Source organism: Gymnodraco acuticeps, unplaced genomic scaffold (assembly GCF_902827175.1).
Source record: "Gymnodraco acuticeps unplaced genomic scaffold, fGymAcu1.1, whole genome shotgun sequence".
Taxonomy (NCBI): domain Eukaryota; kingdom Metazoa; phylum Chordata; class Actinopteri; order Perciformes; family Bathydraconidae; genus Gymnodraco; species Gymnodraco acuticeps.
The window spans coordinates 2,668,658-2,681,024 of NW_022990238.1; the positions used below are offsets into that span (position 1 = coordinate 2,668,658).

The 12,367-nt window shown below is 41.8% G+C and overlaps 3 protein-coding genes across 4 annotated transcripts; 2 read left to right on the forward strand and 1 right to left on the reverse strand.

The window, feature by feature from the left end:
- Nucleotides 1-291: 291 nt before the first annotated feature.
- LOC117548466 (cytochrome P450 2K1-like) lies at nucleotides 292-5,902 on the forward strand. Its single transcript, XM_034219781.1, has 9 exons — nucleotides 292-610; nucleotides 773-935; nucleotides 1,019-1,168; nucleotides 1,253-1,413; nucleotides 1,606-1,785; nucleotides 4,322-4,463; nucleotides 4,583-4,767; nucleotides 4,864-5,005; nucleotides 5,090-5,902. The coding sequence occupies exons 1-9, from the start codon at nucleotides 416-418 to the stop codon at nucleotides 5,275-5,277; spliced, it is 1,506 nt and encodes a 501-aa protein (XP_034075672.1). The 5' UTR covers nucleotides 292-415; the 3' UTR covers nucleotides 5,278-5,902.
- Nucleotides 5,634-8,617, reverse strand: LOC117548465. 2 transcript variants are annotated; one of them, XM_034219780.1, is made up of 4 exons: nucleotides 8,474-8,617; nucleotides 7,321-7,989; nucleotides 7,142-7,243; nucleotides 5,634-6,957 (listed from the first exon to the last, which is right to left on the reverse strand). In XM_034219780.1, the coding sequence occupies exons 2-4, from the start codon at nucleotides 7,957-7,959 to the stop codon at nucleotides 6,007-6,009; spliced, it is 1,692 nt and encodes a 563-aa protein (XP_034075671.1). In that variant the 5' UTR covers nucleotides 7,960-7,989; nucleotides 8,474-8,617; the 3' UTR covers nucleotides 5,634-6,006. The 2 variants fall into 2 exon arrangements, with proteins under 2 accessions (XP_034075671.1, XP_034075670.1); XM_034219779.1 differs by having other exon boundaries at nucleotides 7,142-7,255.
- Nucleotides 8,584-12,353, forward strand: LOC117548469 (RNA-binding protein with serine-rich domain 1-like). Its single transcript, XM_034219787.1, has 7 exons — nucleotides 8,584-8,710; nucleotides 9,747-9,890; nucleotides 9,984-10,166; nucleotides 10,287-10,392; nucleotides 10,718-10,871; nucleotides 10,965-11,106; nucleotides 11,907-12,353. Coding segments are annotated over exons 1-7 (837 nt in total). The 5' UTR covers nucleotides 8,584-8,708; the 3' UTR covers nucleotides 12,013-12,353.
- Nucleotides 12,354-12,367: the final 14 nt, after the last annotated feature.

Consider the following 12,367-nt stretch of genomic DNA (forward strand, 5'->3'; position numbering starts at 1 on the left):
CGCAGCAGCTTTGCGTCGCTCAAAACCATTTTGCTCGTTTTTCTCACTCTCACTTCTTTAAAAGTCCTGCCCGTATTTTTCACATCTTGCATTTGAATAACTTAATTATGTATCATAAAAATAAAATGTATTATTATTATTATTATTATGACAAATTACAGTTTGATTAGATCTGTGAACAGCTGGCTGACCTGAAGAAATTAGATGGGTGTGATTGGTGCAGCATTTACAAAAGGAGGTGGGGACTCTTGGTCTGCAGTACCACCCATAGAGGGGTGAAATAAGGTTATATGTGAGCAGAATCTTTCAGCAGATGGAAAGAAAGGGAGCCCTGTTTCTGACGAGACATGTATCCTTTCATTGAACTTTAAAAAAGTGTTTCTAAAGTAAGTCAGGTACTGTAGACAGCAGGATCATGTTGATGGATCTTTTCCAGTCTTCAACTTCAGTCTTTTTGTCTGTGGCCATTGTGGTTCTGCTTGGCCTACACTTTATTTACTCAAGCTTCAGCTCCAACAGCAGGAGGGAGCCACCGGGGCCTAGACCTTTTCCCCTGCTGGGAAATCTGCTTCAAGTGGATCTCAAGAGACTCGACCGCTCTCTTGTTGATGTAAGAAATGTGTTGTTTGTCTTAAGCTATGTGGTACTTTTATTTGCTTTAATACAAGACAAGAAAGTTGTATTTAAAAAATGCAAAATGCACAATTGTTAAGTAAATTACATTTCTTATAGAGAACAGTCAGTCTCACTATTACTTGCTTCTTTCTTTTAGCTGTCCAAAATACATGGACCAGTGTTTACATTTTACTTAGGAATGCAGAAGGTGGTGGTCCTGGCAGGATACAAGACAGTCAAACAGGCTCTGGTCAACCATGCTGAGGAGTTTGGAGAACGAGAGATCAGTCCGTTAGCCTATGATTTCAACCAAGGACACGGTAAATAAATGTTTCTTTGTTTGTTGTGTTTTACTAGACTGTTTTTGTCCTTGTCTGAACATGTCAACTACTCCTCTTTCCAGGAATAATCTTTTCAAACGGTGATGTGTGGAAAGAAATGAGGCGCTTTGCTCTAAGCACACTAAAAGATTTTGGGATGGGCAAAAGGATTACTGAAGGGAAAATCATTGAAGAATGTGGCTACCTGATTGAAGAATTTCAAAAGCATGAAGGTAACAGTATCCTAACTAACAATGAACAGTTTTATACAGCAACAGAACCTTGAATAAGTTACACAATTCTTCTTCTTTTCTTAGGTGAAGCCTTTGATAACGCCCATATGATGAATTACGCAGCTTCAAATATTATATCCGCTCTCATATTTGGAAAGAGATTTGAATACAAGGACCCTGAAATCAAAGCTATGTTGGAAAGAAACCACGAAGTCACCCGTCTTACGGGAACAGCATCCATTCTGGTACTACAGACTGATTTCAGATTTACTAACTTGATGATTACAAGGAAAACCTAAGGTTTAACAACCAAATGTAAAATCAAACAAAAACACTATTCTAATGAAACCAGCTGGGGCTTGAGATCTCATGGCAGTCATAATTCTTACATTAAGTCCTAAAACAATGAACGTGTTTGGTATTCTGCTGTATTACAGATATACAACGCGTTTCCTTGGCTGGGACCTTGTATTAAAAACTGGAGGAATTTGATGAAACTGGTGGAGGACAGCATGAAGGAAACAAGGAGTATGATAGCTGACCTGAAGGAGACTCTGAACCCTGACATGTGCCGATGCTTTGTGGATGCATTCCTGACCCGTAAACTGAGTCTTGAGGTAATATGTCTAACTCCAGTGAAACCATGGCTGATAACACTGATCAACAATTCATTTGCATTTAAACCCTCTTTCACTGGCCATCGATAGCAACACACTTCAGATTAAGAAAACACATCCAAATAGAAGCACAAGTAAATGAATAAAGTCTTCACCCAGCTTAATCCAGTATGGTCATTGCCAAGAAGTCCGCTGGATTTATAAGCAAATTATCATAGTGGCCAAACGGTGGTACTACATATTTGGTGTTATGGCGCATTTCCACTACAGCGCGGAGCTCGCTTTAAGCGTGCCGTGCCCGGCCCGTTTTTGGTTGCGTTTCCACTTGGCGTAGTTCCGGCTAGCGGGTACTATTTCACAGTTTTTCTGGCCCCATAAAATCGAGGTTCTTTCCGGGCCAACAACCAGGTTGAGTCGGGTTGAGTATGCTAAACTAGAGAAAGAATCGCTGGCAAGGGGGCTACAACTACAACAAAATGAACATATTTGACCGTGATTTAATTGTAATATACGTATGATGCCGAAGTAACAATATACTGATACCGGTTAGTAAAAAACATTAATTAATGCTTTGACAAGTTTGCAGATAGACGGCAGGCAAAAAACCTTTTAAAATGCGTGTTTTCTAAATGGAGATCGGCTAAGCTTACTTAGTATATGCTCCGACCGTCCACACTCACAACAACGGCCTATACAGACATAAATAAACCAGCGACTGTATTCGCCATGACACAGACAGTCTGTGGTTTGTACTTGTTTAACTTTTGTCAAGTTTCTGAACAGATATGAGTGCTAACATCTAATGGCTGATGTTGTTTTTCTGTGGTTCTCATTGAAGATGACGTCACGGCTCCGCCTACACTGCGTTACTATAGTTACTGCCCCAGCTACTAAACTGTAATGGAAACGCAGCATAAAGTGAGCCAGTCCTAACAAGGCTTAACGAGGCCTAGCCATACCGAGCGAGGCCCTGTAGTGGAAATGCGCCATTAGATATAGGCGCATGGGTGAAGAGACATTTGTGTATCCTTTATTGGAGGCGGAGCTTCTAAACAAGTGTACATTCTCTATTTGCCCAGATATGGGCTGCGTCTCACTTCTGTTAAATGGATTCCTTGCGTCCCTCACTTGCGTTGTTTCCCTGTGACTAGTCCCTCCCACCAGGGAAGCATCAAGCATGAGCCGCTTTCACAACAAGTACTTTGCCGTATTTAGTTCCCAGCACTTAGTACCCCGCAAGAACTAAGAGCCGATCGCGTTCACACCGGAATAAGTCCCTGAGGGAAGATTACGCAAATGAAGCCGCTGATGTCACTTCTTCTTCTTCTGCTTTGGGTTTACTGGCAGGCCGGAGTTGGGGACTGTAGTTTCCATAGTTTCCCCACAGCAGCAGACGCACATTCATGACGTCCGCTGGCGCATCATAAACACGTCGGATAGTGAAAGTGCATTCGGATTCTCTAAGCACCGCAGTCTCTTCTCCTAAGTCCTTTTGAATTCTCCTATCCACTACCCCTTAACCCCGTGACGTTTCACTCAGAGGTCAAGGAATAGGAGATAGGGTTAGAATTTAGGAGGTAATTTTTGGATTATCGGAACGCAACCCGGCTCTACTGTCCCCATTATTTTCACAAACACCCCCGCCTCTGTTAGTACCATGGTTAGTACACATTTACTGACACAAACATTTGGATCATCTGTTGTAGACCCAAGTAATTAAAATCAAATAAGAACTCATTCTCAAAAAAGATAAACGCCATTCTTAAAATGTAAACGAAAAAAGCGATCATGAAAATGTTTCCAATAAATGAATAAAATGATTTTTGACCACTTTGTTGTTCAGATATATCACATATTTGTAACTAAATGATACATTAATTGAAACAAAACACTGTATAAAGTGAGCAGTGACTCGGATCCTGTGTGTGTTTTCTTCACTCCGCTGGGAAACTGCTCTCATGTCAAGAAGCAACAGATCAGTGCATGCGCTGCATTGTCCAATCAGTGAGCGATACACAGTAAGGGGGCGGGGCGAGTGTCTGAGGATTTCACCGGAGGATGGTCTGGTAGTTCCTCGATTATCGCTCCTCCGTTATCACTCCTCGATCCTCGGTCCTCCGGCAAAAATAAGGCCACTGGTACGGTACGAGACCGAGGAGCGAGGAAATGAAAAATAAGAGAAGTGAGAGCAGCCATGGTCATTTTTAAACTCAATATTTAGGCCATTTCACCTTCATGAGCAACTTTCATAGGAGTCAATGGGATCCTTTATTGCTGTATCCAGTTCTCTTTTTACACCCATGGTCGTTGCGATGTATCATGTCCTCCCCATAACGTGCTATGTGCATTAAAGTCCCTGCATCCCAATACCCTCTCCTACACTTATCCATGTCTCTACATACAGTATGACTGATGGTTTCCTAGGCTATACTCACCTCTCTAAATTAAATATCTTCTCTTGTAAATGTTGCACAATTTACAATGTATTGAGCACAAAGGCCAGGCCACTATTTACTTTTCTGTGTGTCTTTATTAGGAGGCTGGTGACAAAGATTCACACTACAATGATGAGAACCTGGCCTACAGTGTGATAAACCTGTTTGCTGCTGGGACTGATACAACGGCAAATACACTTCAGTGGTCTTTACTTTTCATGGCCAAGTACCCTCAGTTTCAAGGTGCATAAACAAACCATATGTCCGTCTGGTGAAATTCAGTTTACAGTGTTTCGACTTGAACACCATTTATTTGTATTTCTATATTGATCCAACTTAATCTCAATGTTATCTGAGTCCAGACAAGGTCCAGGAGGAGCTGAGCAGAGTGATAGGAAGCCGTCAGTCCAGAGCTGAAGACCGGAAGAACCTGCCGTACACTGATGCTGTCATCCATGAGACACAGAGACTGGCCAACATTGTCCCCATGGCCGTTCTTCACAGAACTAGCCAAGACGTCACCTTCCAGGGATACTTCATCAAAGAGGTCAATTGCCTAAATACGTTTGCTTTTAGTAAGATAATGTGTGCTTTGGTTCCACAATTTAAATAAAACCACCTTGCTCTCTGCTTTCTCCTACAGGGGACTTGTGTGCTTCCTCTTCTTACTTCTGTCCTGCAGGATGAGAGTGAATGGGAAACCCCACACACTTTCAATCCTTCCCACTTCCTGGATAAGGAGGGTACATTTATCAGGAGAGACGCCTCCATGCCATTTTCTGCAGGTATAAAAACCTTTTATAGATATAATACTACATACTCATAGAAATGTCATCCAGTTAACTTGCTGAAACTCTTGGTTCTCAAAGGTCGCAGGATGTGTCCTGGAGAGAGTCTGGCTAGAATGGAGCTGTTCCTCTTCTTCACCTCCCTCCTCCTGCACTTTCGTTTCACTCCACCACCTGGAGTTACAGAGGATGAACTGGATCTCACTCCAGTTGTGGGCTTCATTCTGACCCCTTCCCCACATGAGCTGTGTGCTGTCAGTCGTCAATGAGGAAGGGAGCTAGAGCATTGCAGTCTCCATGTCACCCTACTGGCCCAGAAGGCACTGCAGGTTCTGGTCCAGATTATTCTCACCGTACGCATAGAGTTCTGCAACTCCCTCCCTCCATCTCATTCAGAATGCAGCAGCCTGACCCTTCTTTCATCCATGACATGGTTAAACCGTACACTCCAGCATGTGCACTTTGCTAAAAAGCTAAAAGCTGATGTACTTGCATCTTTTGTAGGTCGCTTTGGATAAAAGTGTCAGCTAAATGATATGTAATACGATTGCCTTGCTTTCTGCTGTACACATTTGTATGTACAATATATTCAGACACTGCCTCACACATTTAAATGGGAAAGTGGTTTGTATTTTAATCATGACTTTATTTATTTATTTTTTCATTAATCATATAGGTATGAAAACTAACAGTCAGTAATGCTAGTCGAGATTATACAAAAATAATAGATAGAAAAAAGGAGTGACAAAGGTAGTGCCTGCACATAATCATTCCATTAATCATTGCCTATTGTAAGGACACATCATTATTATCAACACATTATAACTAAAGCACTGCATTCTATTGCTGTTGTATTCTCTTAAAATGTAAAAAATAAATACATTTTAGAATTGCTACAGCTTCTGTTCATTGTAAAAAACATGTGTATATTACGTATGTATATGTAGAAGCACATCCAAGCCCCTATGGTCCCAAAACATTATGGCATCTGAAAGCTACTAAGGTCCTTCGACCTTGATAATATTGATCTGCTGATCCTGCAACGAGAGGTCAGAGTTCATCACCGGCTGTGTGGACACACTGCAGTCCTGGAGAGTCCTTGCCGAACAGCTGTTTTGGAAATCAGCTGTTTTATTTACTGCTCCACCGAAAGTCTGAGAATGTGACTGGCTGTATGTAGAGACATAGGACTGTGTGTAAGGAGGCATAAGGGTTTGACTGGGTGGGTATGAAGCTACATAAGCTTGTGTATGAGGGGGAGTGTGGGTAAGTGGAAGGTTCTCAGCATTGCTACATGGTGGAAAGCCATTCATTCTTGAAGGACTCAGTCCAGGCAGTTTAAAGGCCTCTACATTTTCTAAACTCTCTATAGAGTTGTAGTTTGGCTGGGTTTGGTTGCACTGAGTGTATGTGCCTGGACTGAAGTTGAAGGTGTCTTGGCTGAAGGAGGTAGATGCAGAAGCTGTTGGCAAACCAGAGGGTGAGGGAGTTTTGTTGTGCTGCTTCTGAACAACGTTACAACGTCCCAGATTGGTGGCCATGCACTGTAGTGTGCTGAGGATCTGCTTCTGAATGTGTGTCTGCTGCCCCTGCTCCCTCTCAAGGCGGCACTGCTGCTCCACCAGCATCTTCACTGCCAGACCCAAGCTGCGCACCTCTGAGCCCAGGGTCTGGATCTGATCCTGAAGACCACCTCTCCCTCCAGTGTCCTGGACTGCTTGCTGGGGGCTCGGGTTCCCCTCACTACGAGTTCCGCCCTGGCCTCCTGGGGTTTGTAGACGAATGAGGGCAACCCCAGGAGCTAAGGATGTTGAAGGTGCTGTTGGGCGGTTAGGAAGACGAATGCCAACCCGAGGGACAGGGTGAAGGGAACGCACAGACGGACCTGGTCTTTGTGTGAGAAAACGCCTGGTGGTGCTACCTCCATCGGACTGCCCTTCCATAAGAGTCTGTGTACATGACAAACAAACAAAAACATTACAAAAGTTAACATCTAGTTAAAATAAAACATAAGGGCACTTCCACAAACCATAGTCTGTTTGGCTAGTCCAAATTGGAGTGAAGTTGAGAATTGTATTTTTTCTATAAATCCTTGTACGGTTTAACACTGCACAAATGTAAGTAACTTCTCACCTTTTCAGTGGTCAGATCACACGTTTCGGACAGTTGTGGTATTGAACTTCTCATATTGGCAGCTTGGACACTGGAGGGATCTCTCCTCAACAACGACGCCACCTGAGGGAAAGACTGTTGAAAACTGTTCATGCAGGTTATGACTAACAGATATTGAGAAATTATTTATAAGTAGGTACCTTCACTCTGTGTGCCAGCGCTTTATCCAAAAGCCTTCTTCGAGCTGCCAGCATTGAATTGGTGGCTGGAGAAGCTGTTACTCTCCTCCTCATCAACGCTGCAGCAGCTGTTAGTGTGGAAGACACAGCAGTCTCTGCTCTTGCTACAGTGGACTGAGGAACTGTTTGATGGCAGCTCTGTGCAAGGGAGGTGACACTTACAATCTGGATGTCATTTTCTTCCTTATCTCCCTCCTGTTGCATTTCTGGCCTGCTGCCTCCACTTGTCACCCCAGAGCCAGATGGCTTTGCACCAAAATCTGGATTTGTGGAAGTCTGTTTGAGAACATTTGAAGCAGCTGCAAAGCCAGCATGATGAGATGCATCCCGCAGAAGATTTTGAATTCGAATGTTACTCCAGCCCTCTTGTAGTGCTCCGGTTCGATGCTGTATCTGTGCGATTGATGTGCTTCCTCCAGTCTCCATAGGTTTAACCCTCCCTGGCGGCCTCCCTTGGAACTCCCTTAAGAACAAGTAGATTGCCTGAGCAGAAACCTTGATGTTCTCCAGCTCCAACACAGCTTTGATCTTGCGTAAACTCAGACCAGCCTTCCGCAGCTCCACCACTTTGTGTTTCGCGGCATCATCCAACCGGCCCATGGTCTCTCACTCCAGAAAGGCTCTTAAGCTCTGAAATATTTATATCATATATTAGAAAAATACTGTACCTAATATTTGTTGTATGGTTTATGCTGATAAATTAATGAACAAAATGAGAAGAATGTGTGACAATACGTGCTGCATCTTTGGATATGTTCTACTCTGTAAAATACCAGTTACTTAATGCAGTATAGTGTGTAGCTGCCTCAATTACATAACATTTGTTCTCACGCCATCCCTAATTTTATAACAATAAATACATAATTGTATCATGTTTTTTTACCTAATACCACGTTTGGAACAATACAATGTTTCTTGTTATAACACAGTAAAATCAACGTATCCCAGCTAGGCAAGCAACCTTATAACATACTGAATACTCATGCAAGATTATCATATTATATACTTTTGTCAATATTTGTTTTTTTTCCTCTAACATCTGTACAAACCAGATGTTAGGTGAGCTAGCTACTAGCTATTTTAGCACAGTACCGCTATACAACAAAACGCTCACCTTGCAAACAAGAGGGCAGATGAATTGGTGTTTAAATAATTTCATGTACTATGATGACATATTGAATCTTATCATAGCCACGATGTAGTCACACCAAGGTTTTATCGACAACATAAATAAACAAATGTACGTGGCGCTCGGCTAATCACGTCACTTCCGCTTTTTGGTCATCACTGAGCGACTCCTTTCCCAGGCCGCGGCAAGTGGTTGAAGCTAACCACGTCGTTTGAAAAATATGTAAGTTAAGCCTTTTTTTAAATTACAACACCGCTTATTTAATTTCCATTACATTTTTAATTGTTTAAAGTGAATTGTGTCGTAATTTTTAACCGCTTGTGCACTAACGAACAGCCTATACATCGATAAATCAACAGTGGCTAGGTCCACCTTGTTTTGAGCAGTCAGTTGTATTAATTTCAATGGCGGCGGGTTTTCCGTTGTCGGCGGTAAGGCTTACTAGTCTCACATTTCATTGATTAATTCATGATTAATAATACTAATAATGTTGTAAACACAATCCACATATAACAACATTTTAAACTGCTAAACATCTTAAAATTCAAATAATGTGGTTGTGTAATTCTTGTAACGGTACAGGCCAGGGGTTAAGCTCCGATTTGCTTAGTGACGGTCTAGTTGGATAGATAATAAGTCTGTATAACAACTCACTCAATGCTCCATAGTTTCTCTTTTGAACTGGACTTATAACTTCTCACTGTACATACATTTACCATTTACATGTAATATGTCATTCTTGCACTCTAAATGTTTAATAATATCCCATTTGTATATTGTCTTAGCTTTAATTAAGCCCTTCAATATTGTTTTATTTTTCAGATAGTTTACATATTGTTTTTTCACGGTCAACTTTTATATTTTCACTCTTAAGTATTTTTTATCTTCCATTTTGAGATGTTTATATTGTATAATAGTTTATTTTCTACTTGTTGTATGTGCAATACTTGTTTTACATGCTGCTGCAACGATAACATTTCCCAATTTTATTAACTTTATCGATCCCACATTTTGAAATTGTTACAGCAGCAATGTGTTCAGGCATCAAAGTCTAAAAATCTTTAAAGTTGTAAACAAATTATAAATAAAATAAAAACAATAAACAGCATCAACTCTAATTAACTTCTCTAGAGAATCGTGATCTGCATATGTCACTACTTACGGACATTTTACGTCTACATGTTAGACAAATTGTTGTTTTTTGTAGCTCCATAAAGTTTCTGATCTCAAAGTAACAGCCGCTTGCCTCTTGTTATAGGGCACCGTCACCTACAAAGCGGAAGGAAGAGGAAAAAACTAAAGACAGAGGCAAAGAAAAGACTAGTACCAAGGAAGGAGACAAAGAAAGAGGACGGGACAAGGCAAGGAAGCACCGCAGTGCTTCCACTGGCAGCAGCAGCAGGTTGGTTGTATTATTTATATCATAATTAAGTTTAATTTGAAAATTAAGTGATACATTTTGTACCTAACCTGTTTTTTCTTTGACGCTAAACAGGTCCAGATCTAGTTCTACTTCAAGCAGCAGCTCTGGTTCCAGCTCGGGTTCCTCCAGTGGATCCAGCTCCTCTGGCTCCAGCCGCTCGGGCTCTTCCAGCTCTCGCTCCTCCTCCTCCAGCTCCTCAGGCTCCCCGAGCCCCAGCCGTAGGCGCCATGACAACCGCCGCCGCTCCCGATCAGCGTGAGTTACTTCTTCGATTTCAGCTACACAATAATTATACTCTATGATGTCTTGTATTCACACTTGTTTTAAGTCGTGATAAAATCAATCAATGATTTTGTATCGTTTGTGATTCTGCAGGTCAAAAACACAGAAAAGGGGAGATGATAAGGAGCGGAGGAAGAGAAGCCCAAGCCCCAAACCAACTAAAGTTCACTTAGGCCGGCTGACCAGAAATGTCACCAAGGTAAGCTGAGCATTTAAAAAAAAAAAAAAAAAGTGTTTAAATGGCAGAACGTATGATATAACCTGATTTGAGATGATGGCACTACTTCAGTAACGTCATGGCAGGTAGATAAGAACATAATCATCATCTCCTGAAACAGAATTGAACTGCAGTAAAGTAAAAAATGAAGCATTGAATTAATTGTTTATTATCCGTTAAACTAGCTCTTTGTTTTCTTGTTTTGGGCAGTCTATTTTATGAATTAAAATAATAACAGCATTCCTTCACAGATAATCAAAGTTGTCTGTTACATGGTTCTGAAAATCATGCTGTCTTTTTTGCACAGGAACACATCCAGGAGATCTTTGCTACTTATGGAAAAATCAAAATGGTTGAAATGCCATTAGACAGGATCCACCCGAACCTGTCCAAAGGCTACGCCTATGTGGAGTTTGAGACTCCCGATGAGGCCCAGAAGGCCCTGAAACACATGGACGGAGGTAGGCCAACATGTTTCCTTTAGTGCCTCTGCCTCACACCGTCACACCCTGCATGTGTGTTTAATAACCTTCTGTGATGACTTGCTCTGATAGGTCAGATTGATGGACAAGAAATCAGTGCGTCTGCTGTTCTGGCCCAACGAATCCGCCCTCCACCGCGTCGCCCATCTCCCCCTCGTAGAATGCCCCCCCCACCACCTATGTGGCGTCGCAGTCCACCACGCATGAGGAGAAGGTACATTCAAGGATTTAAATTCAGTAGTCATGTCAATCGGTAACAATTGAGCTTTTCTGAATATAAAAAAGACATGTTGCTGTTCTTTGGGTGAGACCATTAAGTCTGCTAATTCTTCCATCATAGATTTTTTTTTTTATCCTGACAACAGCTGTGGCCAGGACCAAAATGTTTCGGGATTTTCTGTCTGTCCCGTTGTTGTGACCGCGATATGTTTGGCCTGCCTTGAGAGAATTCTTCAAACTTTGCACAAATGTCGTCTTGTTAAAAGACTTTCTTGCCATTATACTGTACCATAACCCAGGCCATATTTCATATTTAGTTGGAAACTGAATTGACTTTGCTGATTGTATAGATCATTTCTGCTGCCGGGTTAATGATGAATATGTGATTCATCCTTGTTTTAGAATTTGTATTTTCTTTGTAGCAACATATATTTGACCCATTGTTTACGGTCATGGCTGCAAGTTTCTTTTTATCGGCCAAGTATGTGTACACATACAAGGACTTCTCCAAGTGAACTTGGTATGATAGACATTCAGCAGAACGACAACAACAGAGCTTAACAAAGTCAAGTCAAATAGATTTGTTGTATTATCCCTATATCACCATTAAGAAGAAGCCCTTTGGGGTTTCTGTACAGAAAACGACATACTGTATCCTTAGACCCTCAACTTTGATCTGCTACTCATTTGTGTTCCTCATCTTACTACTGCCGGCCAATGCAGTCACACTGTCCAGATCCTTTCTGGAGAGGGTGTCCGTGTCCGAATTTTCATTTAATCTTGTTATCTTTGCAGGTCCCGCTCCCCACGGAGGCGCTCCCCAGTACGGCGCCGCTCTCGCTCCAGGTCTCCCGGTCGCAGACGCCACCGCTCTCGCTCCAGCTCTAACTCCTCTAGATAGGCGCTTTCCTGCCTCCTGACACCAAGTGATCTCTTAGAATCTAGGACACCAGATCAGCTGGAGTTCTTCCTTTCCAAGATCCCATGGACTCATGAGAAATGAAACTGTCTTCATTGTAGCCAACATAAACATCTAGTTACATGTAGAAGTGGAAACGTTTTTTTAATTATTTTTGTGAAAATGTGAGTTTCTTTTCATATTTTTTGTTGACCCTGAAAGGCTGTTTCGGCTGTTGAGTTTGCGCTCCACTACCAATCTACCAATATTCTTTTTAAAGTGAGACTTCTTTTTACCATGTACTGCATTTTAGATGTTTTGAAAAATAAAATTGCTGAAACGTACTGTTATTTGATTT

Coding starts and splice junctions, on each gene's coding strand:
- LOC117548466 (XM_034219781.1), top strand. CDS start 416: ATGTTGATGGATCTTTTCCAGTCTTCAACTTCAGTCTTTTTGTCTGTG. Junction 936..1,018: donor TGATTTCAACCAAGGACACG/GTAAATAAATGT, acceptor TCCTCTTTCCAG/GAATAATCTTTTCAAACGGT. Junction 1,786..4,321: donor CCCGTAAACTGAGTCTTGAG/GTAATATGTCTA, acceptor TGTCTTTATTAG/GAGGCTGGTGACAAAGATTC.
- LOC117548465 (XM_034219779.1), bottom strand. CDS start 7,959: ATGGGCCGGTTGGATGATGCCGCGAAACACAAAGTGGTGGAGCTGCGG. Junction 7,256..7,320: donor CGCTGGCACACAGAGTGAAG/GTACCTACTTAT, acceptor AGTTTTCAACAG/TCTTTCCCTCAGGTGGCGTC. Junction 6,958..7,141: donor GTGATCTGACCACTGAAAAG/GTGAGAAGTTAC, acceptor TCATGTACACAG/ACTCTTATGGAAGGGCAGTC.
- LOC117548469 (XM_034219787.1), top strand. Junction 10,393..10,717: donor TGACCAGAAATGTCACCAAG/GTAAGCTGAGCA, acceptor TTTTTTGCACAG/GAACACATCCAGGAGATCTT. Junction 10,872..10,964: donor CCTGAAACACATGGACGGAG/GTAGGCCAACAT, acceptor TTGCTCTGATAG/GTCAGATTGATGGACAAGAA.